An 18,473-nucleotide genomic window follows, 5' to 3' on the forward strand; every position below is an offset into this window, starting at 1 on the left:
AACAGTGAAAAGAACAGTCAGTAGGCAAGGTTAATTTTGCTTAACCTTATTGCCGATATTTTAATTATATTCGTATTGAATTGTACGTTAATTGAAATCCTTTGATAAGTAGGGTTAGTCGTGGGTTCGAACGACGATCATTTGCTTGTATGGAAGGAAACAGTTGTGACTTTTAGTGATCCGGAAATTCCTAAACACCAACAATAATCTTAGAGATTTTTAAATTTATTCCACCAAACAGTATTATATAACATAAATCATGCATCACACTTCAATCATTTCGCAGAAAATAAAACGAAATCCTAAAAAGCAACCAAACACAGAAAATATTGTGGTCTAAAACACAATTTTTGAGAAACCACATCGATCGATCAAATACTTGACCATACTTGAATATTAAGCACTCAATAATCGACATTGACCTATTATTAAAAGTGAATAGTTCGCAAAACTTAGAGATGGGAAAAGTCAGTAGACGCTGAGTTTTGAGACGCATAAGTCAACAAAAAACACGCTGGAAATAAACAGTTAGATAACATCGAGGTTCATATTAATTCGAGTTTCTGAGATACAGTGCAAGTTACTATCACATGAATTGTCGCTTGGATGACTGAGCATAACTTGCTAGGACGGCAATCCTAAAGCGACGATATCAAAACAAAAAACACGATGGAAATAAACAGTCGGATAACATCAAGGTTTAAATTAATTTGAGTTTCTGAGATACAATGCTAGTTTCAATCACATAAATTGCCGCTAGGATGACTGAGCATAACTTGCTAGTACGGCAATCCGAGAGCGACGAGATCAATGGGAAAGCACTACAGGGCTTCGTCTCGTCCGCTTTAACGTAGAAGGTTCCGTCCATTAGGGTTTGCCCGACTTCACTCTCCTAGGAGCTCTCCATAATACCATCATCAAGACAAACAACGGCTCCGCAAAGACAATTAAAGACTGCCACAAGAAACGGGCCAAGACAGGCGTTGAGCCGACCAAGATTTCACCTAAGCCGCACTTATCCCAAACCAAAGCCGCGCCGACGGCACAAAATGAGAAAGACGGCGAATTTCGTCAACAATTGTCGCCATTCTTTCAAATGTGAACAAAAGCGTGCAAGATACTCAGAGCAAGACATGTGGTGCTGATGGTTTGATGACACTGGTGCGTCTTATAAATGTGTGTAATTGTTAAACAAATGTAATTGGGGAACTTTTCAATTGCAGGACCCGAAATAATGTGCGATTTTTTTCATATCATTTTTTACAAGTTTTCAGGTTTATCGACATTTCAACTATGTAGTTCACACAAGTGATCGCAGACTGCATTTTTATACGCTTGCGACAGATGTTAATTGATCATTATAAATCTATTGATATATGAAAACGACAATTAATTTCCTTATAAACTTCTATGTTCGCCGAAAGAAGAGAATATTTTTTTTTAGAATTAAGCCCTCGCTGAACAAACATGAGTATTAGTCATCCAAAAGATGCAATCTAAAGTTACAGAAATACTATTCATAAAAGTTTTTCGTTCACTGAGGCAATGGAAAATTTCATATTTCATCGTAATATAATTAAATAAATATTTTATATAATTAAACATATAATATAATATAATTAAACAACTATTAAAAATATAAATACAAATGCCGGCATAAAAAAACGTTATTAAAGCTGCAAACTGCCTGCAGAAATATTCACGGATGAATTATTTTCATTATTGAATGAATTTTTAATTGTTAATGAATTTTAATGAATTTTTATTATTATTAGGCCATTCATCAAATTGTTAATGCAGCCATTCTTCTTACTGTTCTGAAACGCAGTATATTTCAGTTTTTTTGTTACATTTTTGTCAATGAACATATTTGTGTCCCAATCCAATAGTATATATTTAATCTAAATTAATTTTAATAATTTGATATAATAATCTAATAATCACTTGCCATATTTAATCTAATTCAATTTTAGTTACTTAATCTAATAATCTAAAAACCATTTGCCATATTTAATCTAATTTAATTTAATAATTTAATATAATAATCTAACAATCACCATCAGCAAGTGCATTAAGTGTACGTGGTTAATGCGAGGGAAATTGGTATTAACAGTTGCATGACTCATCGCCCACCNTATACCGAGCAGTTGGCGGGGGGGGGACTCTGTGTAGGATCAATGAAAAGTTTTATTTGAGCATAAAATATATTGGTAAAAAGATTAATTATATATTACTAGTAACTTTTTAGTCCATATCTACAAATTTTAAAAATAGTGGACATATACCGAGCAGTTGGCGGGGGGGGGACTCTGTGTAAGATGAAGGAAAAGTTTTATTTGAGCATAAAATATGTTAATAAATAGATTAATTATATATTATTAGTCTCTTTTAGTCCATATCTACAAATTTTTTAAATAGTGGACATATACCAAGCAGTTGGCGGGGGTACCTCGGGTGACTCTGTGTAAGATGAAGGAAAAGTTTTATTTATTTATTTATTAAAGAAAAGTGGTTACCCCGATGGCTCGAGGAAAAGCTCCACATTGAATTAAAAAAATTAAGTATACGATCACACATACATATACATACACATACATACATATACATACAGGTTCCGTCCATTAGGGTTTGCCCGACTACACTCTCCTAGGAGTGAGATCAAAATATGTTGGTAAGAAGATTATTAATATATTACTCGTAACTTTTTGTCCATATCTACAAATTTTTTAAATAATGGACCATAATGAAAATATTAATGGCAATAATGGACAATATTGAATACAGAACTTTATTGTTATTGGTTTACAAAATATTCCATTTTTATTTTCAGCTCCTACTGCTGAAACCTGCGTGTAGAGATAAAAATCTCGCTCTTTACTTATACAATATCTGAAATAAACTAGGGAAACTAGCAGTGACCGAGCTAAGATGTCTAGTTCGCTTAAATTTTAATTTCTTTGTGAGTGAAAATATCGAAATTGAAACATTGTCCCAATAATTTCATAATTTCACAATTTTCAATGTCGACAATTTTTATTTATTTGTATTATTATTTTTAGCGCATTTTCTCATCTATGGAAAAAATGCATTATTGTGCTCGCCATGTCCGTCCGTCCGTCCGTCTGTCCGTCCGTCGTCTGTCCGTCCGTCGTCTGTCCGTCCGTGACTTCACGTTTCGTCGATGAGAAAATGCGCTCTCTGTCACTCACAGCAGTGAGTACTGAGTTATATTTTTTAAAATAATTTTAAATAAATTTCACTTAATTTTTTAGATGTCTCGAATTAGAAGAGACTTGCCAGTTCAGTCTTCTTGTACTGGCGTTGAAAAATAAGCTCGTTTCAGACTGCGGTATAAAGCGGGGATTTATTGTCTTCAACTTGAGACTGAGCTCGTCTCGAAGCTTCTAGGGAGCCTCGACATGCACGCTCAATTACCGAACTTTTAAACATCACTTGCGGTGTTCGTGAGAGAAAAGAATCACTAGGTAATAAACTTGAGATATTAAAACTAAAGAACGCCATTCCCAAACCGTCCGCATCGCCTTAGTGGCTCTCTAAACTTCTTACTTAGAAGTTTATAAAAAATTCTGCTACACGCTCACAGGCGTCCAAACTTTTTTCTAGCGGCAAGTCGAATAAACTTTTGGACGCGATTAGTGTCTTAGAAGATCAGATTATGATGTGCGCTATTCTTGCGCAGTGGAAGCACTGTTCACAACAATAAACTTTAATAATAATTTAATAATAAATTTTAATGAAAATTTTGTATGAGAAATTTTTATGAGAATTTTTATGAGAAATTTACATTTTTATGAGAAATTTTTATGAGAAATGCAGGAAATTTAATAACAAACACTGTTCACAACAATAAACTTTAATAATAATATAATAATAAATTTTTATGAGAAATTTTGTGAGAATTTTTATGAGAAATTTAAATTTTTATGAGAAATGCAGGAAATTTAATAACAAACACTGTTCACAACAATAAACTTTAATAATAATTTAATAATAAATTTGTATGAAAAATTTTATGAAAATTTTTTATGAGAAATGCAGGAAATTTAATAATAAATACTGTTCACAACAATAAACTTTTGGACGCGATTAGTGTCTTAGAAGATCAGATTCTGATGTGTGCTATTCTTGCGCAGCGGAAGCGAGGAGGTCTGCGGCTTTGCAGTGTACGTCGCCATGCAGGTCGTAGAATTTATAGTCGCATGCGGAAACATATCACGGGTATACCCAAAATTCAACTGTTATAATAAGGCAATAAATGTTATTTAATAAAGTTGAACACTAAAATACTAACATGAGTGTCCCCGAAAGTGAACTGTTATAATAGGGTAATGAATGTTATTTAATAAGGTTGAACACTATATAAAAAACTAACATGCGTATCTCCGAAAGTAAACTATTATAGTCAATCAATAGTTGTTACTTATTCAAGACAAGCACAAAAAGACAAGTTTGGACGCACATTAAGATGAAAATCTCGGGTAAGAACTGATTTCCACAATAAATATTTCCATAGAATAACTTACAACTTTATATCGACATCTGACCATAATATGAATACTTTGCTTTACTTCACCTCTCTTAATGTCATCTTTGTAGTGCTACTGATTTCTTTATAAGTAATAAGTCTTTGTATCAGTGTGCGCCGACAGTGCCAAACCTTGCTCCGAAATAAAAAATGAACACGTCAAACTTTATTTATGCATTGACAATCTAAGTATTGAGATTATTTGCTTGCTTAAGTTACAAATTAAACATTTAAGTTCAGAAGCGAATAATGCGCAACGTAAATTCATACCGTTCTCCTTATAACGTTTTGAAGGCAAGATTCTTCATCAGTTCGTAGTTCGTGATTCACGTATACCGAATTTGTACGAATACACTGTAAAATGGAACCTAAATACTCAGATGACAATTAAAAGACATATTTCGCTAATAAATTTCAATCGAAGAACTGACTATCCACTTAATAATATAAAGTTATAATGTGAAAACATGAAGAGATCATCGGATCCTCAAATTGGGAGTAGCGGAGGTGAAAACCAAATTTTTAAAGCACTCCGGAAACAGATCTGAACGTCGTATTATTATTTCTTCGTATTTTCCTTGAAATTATTCCGATACAAGCATGCCGTGTTCCATGCTGAATGCCTGCATGCTAAACTTGGGAAGAGACTCGTTGGCGATAGTTGCCGTGCCACTGCAAGATCTCATTAAATAACCAGCATTCAATCATCATGGACTTGTCATCATCTGCCTGCGAATGAGAATTTATTTGGTATTTTTCAAGTACCCTACGAAGCCTATTTACATTGGTACCATAAGAAGCCTATTTATATTGGTACCCTACGAACTCTATTTATATTAGTCCCATACTAACCCTGTACGAAAAATTTATTAGCATCTACAAACCAATGAGCTACAAGCTGTAGTAATAACTATATTGGCAATGATACGTTTTATAATACAGTTTGGTAGCTATGAAAATATTGCCCGAGCGTATTACCAGCGTTCTACATTATATGAAATGTTGAGTTTAATGCAAACGTAATTCAAAATTGGGTCGCGCCAAAAAACGGATCTGTCATTGCAATGTTATTGCTTGCATCCAAAGTGAACCCGGAGCAACAACCAATCATCTGCCGCTTTTAACCATAAATCTGTAATGTTCACCAAACTCCTGGAATGAGAGCCGGAATACCTTATTTACTCTAGAACGATTACTTCTATTCGCAGTTGAACGAAAAAGATGGATGAGTAAAACCGCGTAGAAATCAATGAACCAACTGAGAGATAAATATTAGTTATTTTGCAATTAACAACATGTAGGTATCATTTAGTCGAAAAATCTGAATGTGATCTTTTTGTAATAAATGCTTTCAAATTTAAGATAATGATCATGGAATGTAAAACCCGCATCATTAGGGTTTTTTGGTAATATTTCATGTCAAACCCTTTAAAAATTGCGAGCACATTTTTGTATCTCCTAAATTGGTTTGATAAGATTTGGCGGCAATTAAACATATCAAGAACTGTATTTTGTCTTGCCTGCTTCTATGAGTTAGTAGTTACGTATGTGTTTCTCAGGTAACGATTATTAGGCTCAGATTTTAATCTCATTTATATTGTTCATCTTATTTCCTGTTTATTCTTCGACAATCACGCTTGGCTATCTTTTCGCAAATTTCAATAACGTTTTACCAACCTTAACGCAGCAAACGTACTGGAAAATTCACCAGAGGAATAATAAAACGAAAGAAACCGGTAAATTACTTAAATATTTCATCAGCGAATACTAAATATTACTCATAAAAAATCACCCAAAATATGCCATGCGGCGTAATTAATAAAGTAAGCATATCTAAATTAAGCAATGTAACATTATATAAACAATTAGTTATAATTGCGAGACGAGATAATCCATAAGGCAATAAATTATTTCGGGATTTGCTACTGCATGCACTGAAATACTCGAGCAATTGCAAACTTTTTAAAAAAATGTTTCAAAAGTTTCTGCATATCATCAAATATCTGCTAAGAATAATGAGCAAAGCGCTATTAGATTAATATGAATAGTTTCTGAGACTCAGCCAAATATGAGTACTTCTGTGGAATTTCTTAAATGATTAAAAAAAATTTATATACATATTATTGAACTGCAGCAGGATAAAGTTCTGAATAAATGTATTAACAACTTTCTAAATGTATTTATGTAAGGATTTTTCCTTTCCCTAACATAGAGGAACTTGTTAGTATTGGCTGCAAGAGTTTGTTTTCAGACTACCAATGTGAATGTTCAAAATCAAGATTTTCACAACAACTAATCAAATTATTTTTCTGCGCCCTTGCTTTCATAACTCGCAAAATAATTTTTTATCTATTCATTTTGTTATTTCACGTTTATATTCTTTTTTATTTCACCTTTTTATTCTAGTCTGTGTTCCGAATTCGAATAAAAAATTCGTTGGGCACAAATTTAGCCAAATTTTTCTTGGTCACTTTAAATCACCTGTCATTATTGGCGCTCGTGACTTCTTCAGATGAGAATATTATCCATGCCAATATTGCTAGAAATTAGGGGCATCTTATTCATGTCATTCGCATGAATTTTATAAAGTAACGCTTTCATGCAGTTTATAGATGTTATTCTCTTGTTTTTTCTACAGGCTGTCGACTTGTGCGCAGCTAATTTAGGTTATTATTTTTTGCATGCATTCTCTACAATCGCGATTCATATGCAGTTCATCAATGTTACTCGCATTTATTTATTAAACTAGCGCCAAGAAAAGACAGCGCATATGCATTCTGCTCTGCATGCGCACCGCAGTCATTCATCTTCCAAATAACATATTTGAGTTGCAAATTTTTTTATCTGACGCGAAGTGTTCAAGCGGAAAAGATCCAAAGTTGCCGTACTGCGGAAACCATGCAGAGCGCCGGAGCAGGTATCTTGAATGCACAGAAGATTTGAATTAACCTACCATGCAAGATCAAGGATTTGCATAGCAAGGTATTATTTACTCGTGATTTGGCATCGTACTTTCGAAAATAGAATTTTTTTAAAGAAAGAATAGCCCACATAAATGAAAATGTAATGGGATTTGGAATGGCAACCAGCATATGAGGAAGATGGTTAATTTTAAGCGATGCAAAAACAAAAGTGATTGACCGTAATTAACGGATAGGGCGTATGTATAATATTAGATATCAATTTTAATGAGAAACAATTTTAGAATTGTTATTGATAATGAGGAAAAACTTCAAGTATCCCTTAGAATTGGACTTGAAATTGATTATTGGCATTCAAATCTGAATTTGAAATCAAAATTCATAATACGGTTTAAAAAAATCATATCTCATTCATATATCACAAAAATCATTGAAGAAATATTGTGCGAGTTAAAAATGGTAAAAAGTTTTATATCTCACGGGAATCACCGAGTTTGAAGAGATTTCGCCTCATGTAAACTGACAATAATTTCATTTATTCCACTCGCATCATTTTTTTACTAAACAGTGACTGTTATTTACACTGCACCGTCATGAACATCGAAAAATTTTTCAGCGATATCTCAAAACATTGAAACATTTTTAACCTTGAATACTGTACAAATCTTGTTGTGATTTAAACGAGGTCAAATACGAAAATCCGCAGTATTTATTCTTTAATATCTGTTTTCCTCAATGGACGGATAAAATCTTACGACGAGGTTATTGCGTATGTAATATCATCGAAAGAGAAAAGATGCGGGCGGTCCTATTATATTTTGATTAATGTTTTACGTTTGAAATTTATTATAATGTTATTGGAATTTCTATACATACAGTAAATTCCAGAATTAGACATGACTAATCGTTTCAGCTCCGCATTTTTATCATCGAAATGTACGTCAGTTCAATTTTACATGAAGCCATGTCGCTATCTTGAATTTTTGAGTATAATTAAGGAGGTACTTAGGAAAAAAATTATACGAGATAACTTACATTGAGGAAATCAAACGCTTCATAGAGGGAATATAATTATTCTAACTATCCCAAGTATTTGGCCTGTACGCCTGAATAAATGCAATACGCCTGAATGAATACAGTGACGAATGCAGTGATTAACCTGCTCGGCGTAAATTCAGACTTTATTGATTAAAACTGGAGAAAAGATTATTGGTAACAAGATTAGGCTATCTCCGATATAAACTTTGTTTTACTAATGATTCCATGTATTCCTTTGAAAATATTACATCAATTATTTATATTTATCATTCATTTATAGATTGACCATTAATATTTTGATTATTTTCTACGATATTGATTCAATTAGAACCATTTTGGTTACTTCGAATTACAATATTATTGCAAATTTTCGGCATAGAGTTATTATGATTAAATTAAAAAAATAGAATGACCCGTTCTAAAATACATTTAACTCAGGTTCTCGTTTAGCTTTTGTTTTGAACTTTGAAGGAATTTTTAATGATTTGGAAAATCTATGTACCAAATTAAATAGAAAACGTAAGATTGGGACATGAAACAGTCGAGCCACTAATTTCAGCAATGTCTCCTTGCCATTCCGGCAATGCGATTAAACGGCAATGGGATTAAATCATAATAATGATAAAACCACTTAATTAAGAAACAATTTCTGATCTATGTTGTGATTGATATTGTGGATTCGAACAATTTATCTACTCCACAAGCCTAAAATTATCAGAAAAACACTCGTTCCCGAAATTTGGAATGAACAATAAATTTCACTATTTGTAACACGAGCAATTTGTTCGACCTACGAGTGACCACATGCATCCATATATACTGTGTGCGCGCGTAGATTTCAGAAGGCATGATGTAGTTCATTTATACTGCACACTCAACCTGAAGCTTTAATCCCAGTCTTGAGCCTCGGAAATCCGTTACTGCCCCTAGAGCTCAGCGATGCGGGCTTAGCTGCCTCGCTGTGTCATATGTATGATGCTGTGTCATGTGTTACGTCATGTGTATCCCGCTGTGTTATGTGTTGCGTCCAGTGCATTACGCTGTGTCATGTGTTGCGTAAAGTGTATCCTGCTGTGTCGTGTGTATCACGCTGCGTCTTATGTTGCGTCCAGTGTATTACGTTGTGTCATGTGTTACGTCCAGTGTATTACGCTGTGTCATGTGTTGTATCCAGTGTATCCCGCTGTGTCTTGAGTTGCGTCCTGTGTATCCCGCTGTGTCATGTGTTGCGTCCAGTGTATCCCGGTTTGTCATGTGTATCCTGCGTACTACGCAACATTTCAGCAACTACAGCATGAGTATACATGTGTGAATAGATGTAATTTTCTGATCACGGATAACCATCCATGCTTCAGGAGCTTAAGGAAAAGAATTTTAACAATTTTTTAACAGTCATTTGCAAATGGCTCCCTGAATCAAGTGTTCCTCATGTTCCAAAGCTTAGCTCCTGATAACCGAAGTTGCGTATCAATAATCTCGTACTTATGGACTTATTGGTTGGCAAATAAGTACACGACTCACTTGTTCACAATTTCAGAGAAAGTTTTTAGATCAGAGTTGTTGCTGAGCATAATTTCCTGTCCATCAGCAGTGATCAGGGTGATGACTTTTAACCGAAAATGAGAGTTCGTTGGCATCCAATTATTTGAGATTACAATAGCAAGTGCAGAAATTTACTTGAATCCTTCATTTCTTAGGTGAATGAATATTAATTATTTCCTTTTCTAGCGTTTGTGTTACGAATCTGGTAAGCCATTCGCAGAATGCTTTACAGGTCAGCCTTCACCTCTCTTTTAAAGTCGCTCCTCTCTCCCGATTTAAATAAAAAGATATTTCCTTCAGAATCGGAAGTATTTAGCATCGGAATATGTATTTAGTTCTTCCTGAACTGTTTGATTAATATAGTAAATCAAAATTTACAATTGGTTAATAATCAAGAAACTCGAATATTGTTTAAAATTTATTCTCAGCTCAAATTACTACAACATTTGTTATGCACTTGATTTCAGCAAACATTTCAGATGTGCACTACATTTCTGTACCCGTGGAAATATAGTTCCTTATACCCAAAAATAGGACGGTCAACTAAATGACAACAGCTTTTTGGTTATTCACATGCTTCGTTGTTAATAATTAATGATAAAATATCTTATATAGTACTTTGTAGCAACAATATTCCACGTGGAGTGAGATAATATATTTATTGTATGTATGAATCCTTCCATCGCTCACTAACGACGTACAAGAAACAATAGCCTAAGGCAATTGGTCATTAGCGACTTGAGTCCCAGACATCCAAGGCTCATCTAATGAGAGTCTCTGTCATTGTTTGCTGTGACCAGAGCATTGCAAAGGCGATGCTTCGTTACTTATACGACCAGGAGAGCTCTGAACAACTCACTCAGGCCCACTGAAGTGAAGAGAACAAACAGGGGCCATACTTTCAAAACTCGCTAAGTGAACGTAAGTACTTACGCACTATATTCTTGTCTACGATTGGTAGATTTAGCTTGTAAGGCCATCAATGATTGGCTGATGAACTTACGATCTCTTAAGTATTTTTGAAAGTATAGGCCCAGATACGAAGTTTAGTCACTCGCGACTCGGCCGTATGGCGGTCTCCATGTTTTCAGATCCAAGCAATGAAAAAGCTTACCCGATTTACCGATGATCGGAAATTATAACTCATGGTAAGTGGGAATTTTGTCTTGATTTGACCTTCACAAATACACTTGTTTTCTTCTAACAATATCTAGCTTACATCGAGACCATAGTTATTAGCTCATAAAGAAACCAAGACAAGCTCTAGGATTTAGAAACTTTTCTATTGAGTATATTTAAGAAAAAATTTAACTCAGTACTCACTACAGTGAGTGATAGAGAGCGCATTTTCCTGTCGACGAAAGCGTGAACTCACGGACGGACGGACAGACAGACAGATAGACGGACGGACATGACGAGCACAATAGTGCCTTTTTTCCATAAATGAGAAAATGCGCTAAAAACAACAGAGCATCACTGAAAAGCATTTTCAAATGCTTTATATAAATATAACTGTGAAAAAGTTGTATTTGGGGTATTTAGGTCATGTTTCTCAATTTGGAAGAAATTTTCACTCATCGAAACTTATCCATGGAGATTTTGCCACAAGTAGTTGTAGAAGCCTGTGGATGTAATTTCTAACTAAATAAATTTATCATCCATCTCGCTTTGGAAATATTTCTATTCCTGGTGAAGAATATCTAGGATTTGATTGTTTATTATATTTTATTATCTGCAACATGTTTTGCAGTTTTTTTTTATCTGCAGTTTTGTGCAACATGAATCTCTGGGAAATGAGCGAGATTTTATTTATATAAAAATGCATTTATGTGGGTCATCGTAACTCAGTTTAGCCCGGCAAAATGGTGCTTCAGAGCTACACGTGCACTCCATGTATATCGTACCCCATATTATACCCCATGTGGACCACATATTAGACCCCGTTTGGACCACATATTAGACCCCCATGTGCAGTGCACGTAAGGTTAATGAAGCATGTCACTATTTGGACAATGTGACCCATTGAATCGCTTGTGTGCGTGCTGAGTATCACCCACCTCATGTTGCGGAAGTCTTTGGACTGTCTGATGACCTCCCAGGTAGAACGGCCGGAGCACAGAGCGTTGTGTTTTGTAGGCGCCTCGCTGTTGTGTGTTGCAGGCGTGCAGAAGTAGGCTACCTGCAAACCAAAACAAATAATATCAAATTATAAAACAAAAACAATAATATGAAGTTTTGGTGCAATGTGATTAATCAGCTTTATACTCCAGGAACCGCGAATACACTTTTAGATACATCACTAGTTTTTAACGGTGATGTATGGAATTAAAATTCAATAAAAATTCAACATGCAAACGTTGAAACACACGTAAAAATTCAAAAACACATGCAAACGTTGATAAGAGGACTGTATAACAGCTGCCTGCAGAATATATTTTATCAAGAGATATTTGCTGCAGAAATATATGCAAATATCGAAGCAACTTGAACCCTGCCTCAGGACTCAATCGTACCAGTCAATACATTTAGAGTTAATAAATTAAATTGAACGACTTCAGCAAAAAATTTCAGTTAGTGATAACGAGCTTTTTGATGTACAGTCAATTAGGGAACGTCTTTCGCAGCATCCAAAAACATCATCGATTGAGGCTTCGAGGCATATTAAAAAAACTTGTTTTTACGGATGGTTAATCGCCCTACGATGCATGAAAATATGGCCGTCGAATAAGAGCTTAAAACGAGTGCACTTTTGGAAATATTTCTACTTTTTAATATTCAATATGAAATCCAATTGGCAAGTAATTGGGCGATGCTCGATGCTGGAAACAACTTGCTCAATATATGAATGTTTGTTTGGATATCAAGTGAGACGAAGAGTCAACGGGATGGATATTTGTTGCCTCGTGTAAATATCAAAATATCGCTCGTGTCACTTGATTTGAGGAGCTCAATGGCAGTTTAATCCATCGCCTGTCAGCGAGGCATTGCCAATAAAATGAATAGACGAATTTCCATGGGATGGGATTATGGTTTTGTCGTCGTTAGCAAATATCAAATTCGAGTTAGACCAAAAAAAATGTGAAATTAAATGGAGAACTGAGTTCAAATAAGATACTATAGGGAAACAGAGCCTAAAATTAATTGTTAATATATTTTCCAAAACGAAATTTACTAAATATATTCTTGAGGTCATACATAGCTCTCAACCGCGTAGGTAATGAATTAATATTTCCACGAATGAATGGGTATCCACTAGGCATCCTACTAATGCGCATAAATTCACGAGAGAGCGCCATGTATATTTTAACGAACTGAAAAATATAATAATGATAAATTTTTTACTTCATTTTCTTATTTAATGACCAAATTCAGTAAAATTTTATTTGTTTCATTTTCAAGCGTTTCATTTATAAATTTTACTTGAATAGCGTTTGTTTTTGCAATAAGCGTTTGTTTCATTTATAAATTGTTTGAAGATTAGCTTCATTATATCATTTAAGATGCTTTTATGGTTTGTTTGATTGCAAAGTAACCTTTCCGATGCTTTATAGCCCTGTGTATACTTATTTTATCATTGTCGTATTAACGATTTTATTCGACGTGACATGCATTTATTTCCTAATTAAATCTTAGCAGGATTAAGCCCATGCTTGATCCTGTTTTGACCAAAATTATTACACGTGGAGAATATGCATCACAACTTTAATAAGAAATAACAAATATTACGCTGTAAGAAAGAATTCGCCACTATCCTTATATCCTAATGCAAATTCCGAGATCTTTTCGTTTCTTTTAATAACAGATATTATTCGACGTGACATGCATTTTTTGCATGCTAACTCCAGTTTTGACCAAAATTATTACAGGCGGAGAATATGCATCACAACTTTAATAAAAGATAACAATTGTTTCGCTGTAAGAAAGAATTCGCCACTATTCTCATATTCTAATTCAAATTCTGAGATAGATTAGGGAACTGTGGTGCAGAAGCCAATACTATGCACAGAGACTGTGCCCCCAAGCAGAGATGCAGAGATCGTATCCAGTGAAGCTGTGAGACGGAGAGCCTGAGCCGCCCCACTCTGTTCCATCAAAGAAACACGGGCTCGACAATGCGTTTTATGGCCCATTTTAGCGGCAGCAAAAGTACACGGGAGAGCACAGGTATGCAAGGCGTCGCTAAACGAACCAAATGAACCACAAATGGCAGGCAGAGCTTTTAGACGGGTGCACTCAGGGTGCTGTGGTAAACACTGTTAATGCCAGTCACAGGATTGGCCAACAAAAGTCAAGAAAATGTAAGCTTGGTAACGGAATAAGTAGCGTGAAAATATTGTCATGGTCTTGAGTTAATGAATTAATGCTTTTAATTGGCATGAAATTCTTTAAATTGGTAATGATTGACTGGTTAATATATTAAGTGTAATTTGTAGCGAAGGGACCGTCTAATTTCGCAGTCTCGTCTGAGACAAACGTGAGATTGGTGCTCTCAAACAGCACTTCCCTACTAATGAAAAATCTCAAAAATATGCAAACATTTCTATAGTGAGTAAGTTGATAATATAATTTGCTGAAAATATACTTCAGATTTTTTTAGAGAAATTAATAGTTTAATAAAAGTCATGATATGTTGTTGAGGTGTTTGCTAGGAGGAGTAAATTGTCAATTAACTTTAGAAGATTCGCCAAGATTGCCAGAAGCGCCGCTGCTTCGTGCATAGAAAATATCCTCGAAACCCATGACAAAATCAAAATTTCGACTATCATATCATCGCATTTAAGGCTTGTTTCTTATATCATTAAATATTTATTTCATTTATTATTATTTGAATTCAAAACAAATGTGTAAACCAAAACCAATCTTTCAGTTATTATCCGTTTCGAGCTTCCGAAGTAGAAATCAATGGATTGGTAAATACTATAAGCTTGATAATAATGGCCAATGTACATCATGTACGATGATCATTTGCGTTATTTCAGCCCGAATTTATTCCTATGATAAATTATCACCCGATTGGTATTAACCAACGGTTGATTTCAGACAGACAAATGACCATCCAGATTCATGTTAAAATAACAGACTACGGGAAATTGACGATGCATTTGATGCAATCAAGCTTCAAAAAATAACTAAACTTCGACCGTTATGAATTCAATAAATGATACTTTATATGTGATGTACACAGAGATTTGAAATTCAATATAATGTTTCCACAGTGTCAACCACTGTACTATTTATTTATTTAAAATAGTTGATATACGGATATTTTGTCATTTATCAATTTCATTAAATCTTGAAGTGGTATAAGAGTCAAAAAGCAGTCAACGAAAATTGAAAGATATAATCCTAATGCATAATAGTTTTAGCTTCTTAATAATTACATATAAGATGCAACTACATTAAAAAATGCAATTCAATTTTCGCTTTTCCAATACTCATTTTCAAGTTTCACACGATATTTCTCGTCACGTCAGTTGTATTTAGAATTTAGTTATACCTTGTGAACTGAGTAGTAATTCAATAATGTCAACATAACAATATTTACTTTCAAAAATATTTACAATAGAGTATTGGACATGTTTGGCAACCATTTAAAATGTTGTTTCACTGGATGAGAGCAAATTCAAATTATCAGAGCTTACTATATATGCACTTGTCCTTCCAATTTTTAGTGGTGGAAAATGCATCGATATAAAACACCTCAATCTAAGCTAAAAGAATAATCACATTGTGTTTTGTTAAATAGTTTTGAGTTTAATCTAGTGATACAAAAATAAATTTAATCCGAGATGACTTTAATCCGGCACCATAGCCGATGAGAAAAGATATAAGTTATTCCTCATAAACATATTCTTCCTGACTAATTAATTATTTAACTAACGTAAAATTCTTGCTTACAAAGTTATACATGTAATCAAAGTTACCTACATTGGGGTATTTCGGAGAAACGCATTATTACTCTTCATTTCCATTTAATCGGGAGAAATTGGTAAATTTCGAAATTCCTCTAAGAAATAGAAAGTTGTGCGATGAGATAGAAGTTGCAGCTCCTTCTCACAGAGCGTGTAAGAAGGAGCTCTGTGAGAAGTTGCATCGATGAGATAGATAGATGTTGCATCAGTCTATGATGTTGCAACATAGATAGATGTTGCAACCATAAATAGATATTGCATTGCAACATCTATCTATGAGATAGAAGTTGCAGCTCGTCTTGACAGAGCGTGTAATTCATATACTACATCAGCAGCGCTGCATTAAATACTGCGTCGGTAGCTACTACATCGGAGGGGAGTCGCCAGAAACGGCACAGCAACAGAAAATCTTAAGCGCTGAAGCTGTATGAATTTATGGAAATATTTCTGATTAAATTTCATGATAAGAAGGATGAAATTAAAAACCTGATTTAAAATAAACAAATGCAGCATGGCATAGTAAGTCTTGAAGATTATTTCTACGTGATTGGAACTAAGTTAAATATTAAATTAAATAAACATATTATATTTACAATTTAATGATTAAAGCAAAATTGAAGCGCAATTATGCTTCATGTGTAATGATTAAAACAGAGAGCAAAAGGCAAAATTCACGATTGATCTCCCTCATAGATATCTTTCTGAGATGTGCGTTTTCATTTACAACTCAAAAAAGTTTAAACTGGGTATTATAAATTGATGATCAAGGACTACAAATGAATGAATATTCTAAAGCTGAGGAAACGAATCATATAAGATCTTAGCGATCTTAATTTGTTAGTTAAGTTAACTTGCCGCCTGCTGGTAAGTATATATGAAGTCATTGAGAATTTTTTGTTGGAATACCTCACGACATATCAACGTTGAAACGCATAATCTCTGTATATTTATCATGTATTATACAACTTAAACAGCGTTATTTATCCTATCAACTAACCTTGGGCAGTTGGGGAGTAGCCAGTAGAGACGACGTGGCGTTCTCTACGGTCGAGTGCGGCCAGGGGCAGCGAGCGTTGAGATGCGGAGGACACGCTGGTGTGTGAGCCAGGGATACGACGTCGCTGCATACGTTGGGTTCCCAGGATGGAGGATGTGAGCTGTACCATGGAGGATATAACGGGTCTCTTTGATGTCCTGACTCAGAAAACACGCCCCACCGAAACTTGGCCCACTCAGCGAGCAAAATCCGACCGGCGCGTTCGCCGGAAGATTCCGACACATTAGCGGACTTTAGAAAATTCACACCAAGCTGAATGAAGTTCCCTTGTTGCCCACATCCACCACTCTGTTGTGTCCAAGGAGTGTCCCCGAAAACAGCGTGCGGACTGTCAACAATTATTTGTGGGTCCTGAGTGGTTATAGGAGGTTCTTCCCCAGGTGTCGGGGAAGGAGGGATGCAGGACCGGATTGCCCATTCAGGAGGCAGTTGGACTGTTACGGACCCCAGGCCAGCCATGCCGTCTGTGGCTTTGTACATCGCGAAGGACAAGCTTTGCAGTGACGTCTGCAAGAGAAAAACATAGAATTAATTTAGACTTGTCGTAATTAATACCAAATAAACTCATTAGAATTGTCTGCGAAGATACAAATAAAATCCACCAGTAATTGCTATATAGTAAAAAGATCCACTAAAAATATGTGCAGAGACCATGAATCAATTGAAGTCATTTTTGGTTGTCTCGTGCGAATTAAATATCACTTTCGAAATGCAATGAAATCTAAATTTCCCGGAATCGTGGAAGGGTAAAACATTGAGGATAATCAAATCGCTAATTGTTGCAGGCAATAACAGCCCGCAGAGCGTACGGATGTCAGGACTCGACTCTGCTTAATTAAAAAATGTATAATTTTACAATGTTTTAGTTTAAAAACACCAATGACGCTTATTAGATTTAACTGAGCGTGAAAGTAGCGTGCCTCATTTTAGTCAAGCTCTCGAATAATTGCCATCTAGCTTACAAAATAATGTATTCCTTGATATGGTACAATACAAAAGCTTTAATAAGCTGGAAGCAACGTGATATTCACATTAAGATTAGGAAATGCAGCGCATGTACGATAGCTGGTAGAGTTGGCGGCTTGCACTGCAGTCATTCGATGTTGTTGCTTCATTACCATTGGTCTTTAACAATAAATTTTCGATTGAAGATCAGATTGTGCAGTTTGTTTATACTTTTCTTGTTCGTTTTTTTTTTTTCAACAGGGCGAACGGTGTTTTTCAATCAAAATTTCATAGAAGAGCCTCTGCCAAAAAGTAACATTAGCATTAGATAAACTGCATAATTTTGCTACCATATGAGAATATGTATTCAAAATAAGATTAAATATCACTTTTAAAATTTCCTTTGACTTCTGGTACACTTCAATAATCCCTTTCAATAACCAATTCACTCAGAAAAAACACGCCATCACATCGTTCATGACGTGAACATTCAGTAAAACTACCCCAGCTCA

The 18,473-nt window shown here is 34.8% G+C and overlaps 1 protein-coding gene across 1 annotated transcript in view; it reads right to left on the bottom strand.

The window, feature by feature from the left end:
- LOC125178113 (calcium-activated chloride channel regulator 3A-1-like) overlaps positions 1 to 17,505 on the bottom strand; it is a gene marked incomplete at its 3' end in the record, with an annotated part of 35,195 nt that extends 17,690 nt beyond the window's left edge. Inside the window, exons 1-3 of the mRNA XM_047881159.1 lie at positions 16,957 to 17,505; positions 12,067 to 12,226; positions 390 to 403 (exon numbers count right to left, since the gene is read on the bottom strand). Of these exons, the coding sequence (XP_047737115.1) occupies positions 390 to 403; positions 12,067 to 12,226; positions 16,957 to 17,496 (714 nt within the window). The remainder of the gene's footprint in view (positions 1 to 389; positions 404 to 12,066; positions 12,227 to 16,956) is intronic.
- Positions 17,506 to 18,473: the final 968 nt, after the last annotated feature.

The sequence above is a fragment of the Hyalella azteca genome, unplaced genomic scaffold, assembly GCF_000764305.2.
Source record: "Hyalella azteca isolate HAZT.00-mixed unplaced genomic scaffold, Hazt_2.0.2 contig7219, whole genome shotgun sequence".
NCBI lineage: Eukaryota > Metazoa > Arthropoda > Malacostraca > Amphipoda > Hyalellidae > Hyalella > Hyalella azteca.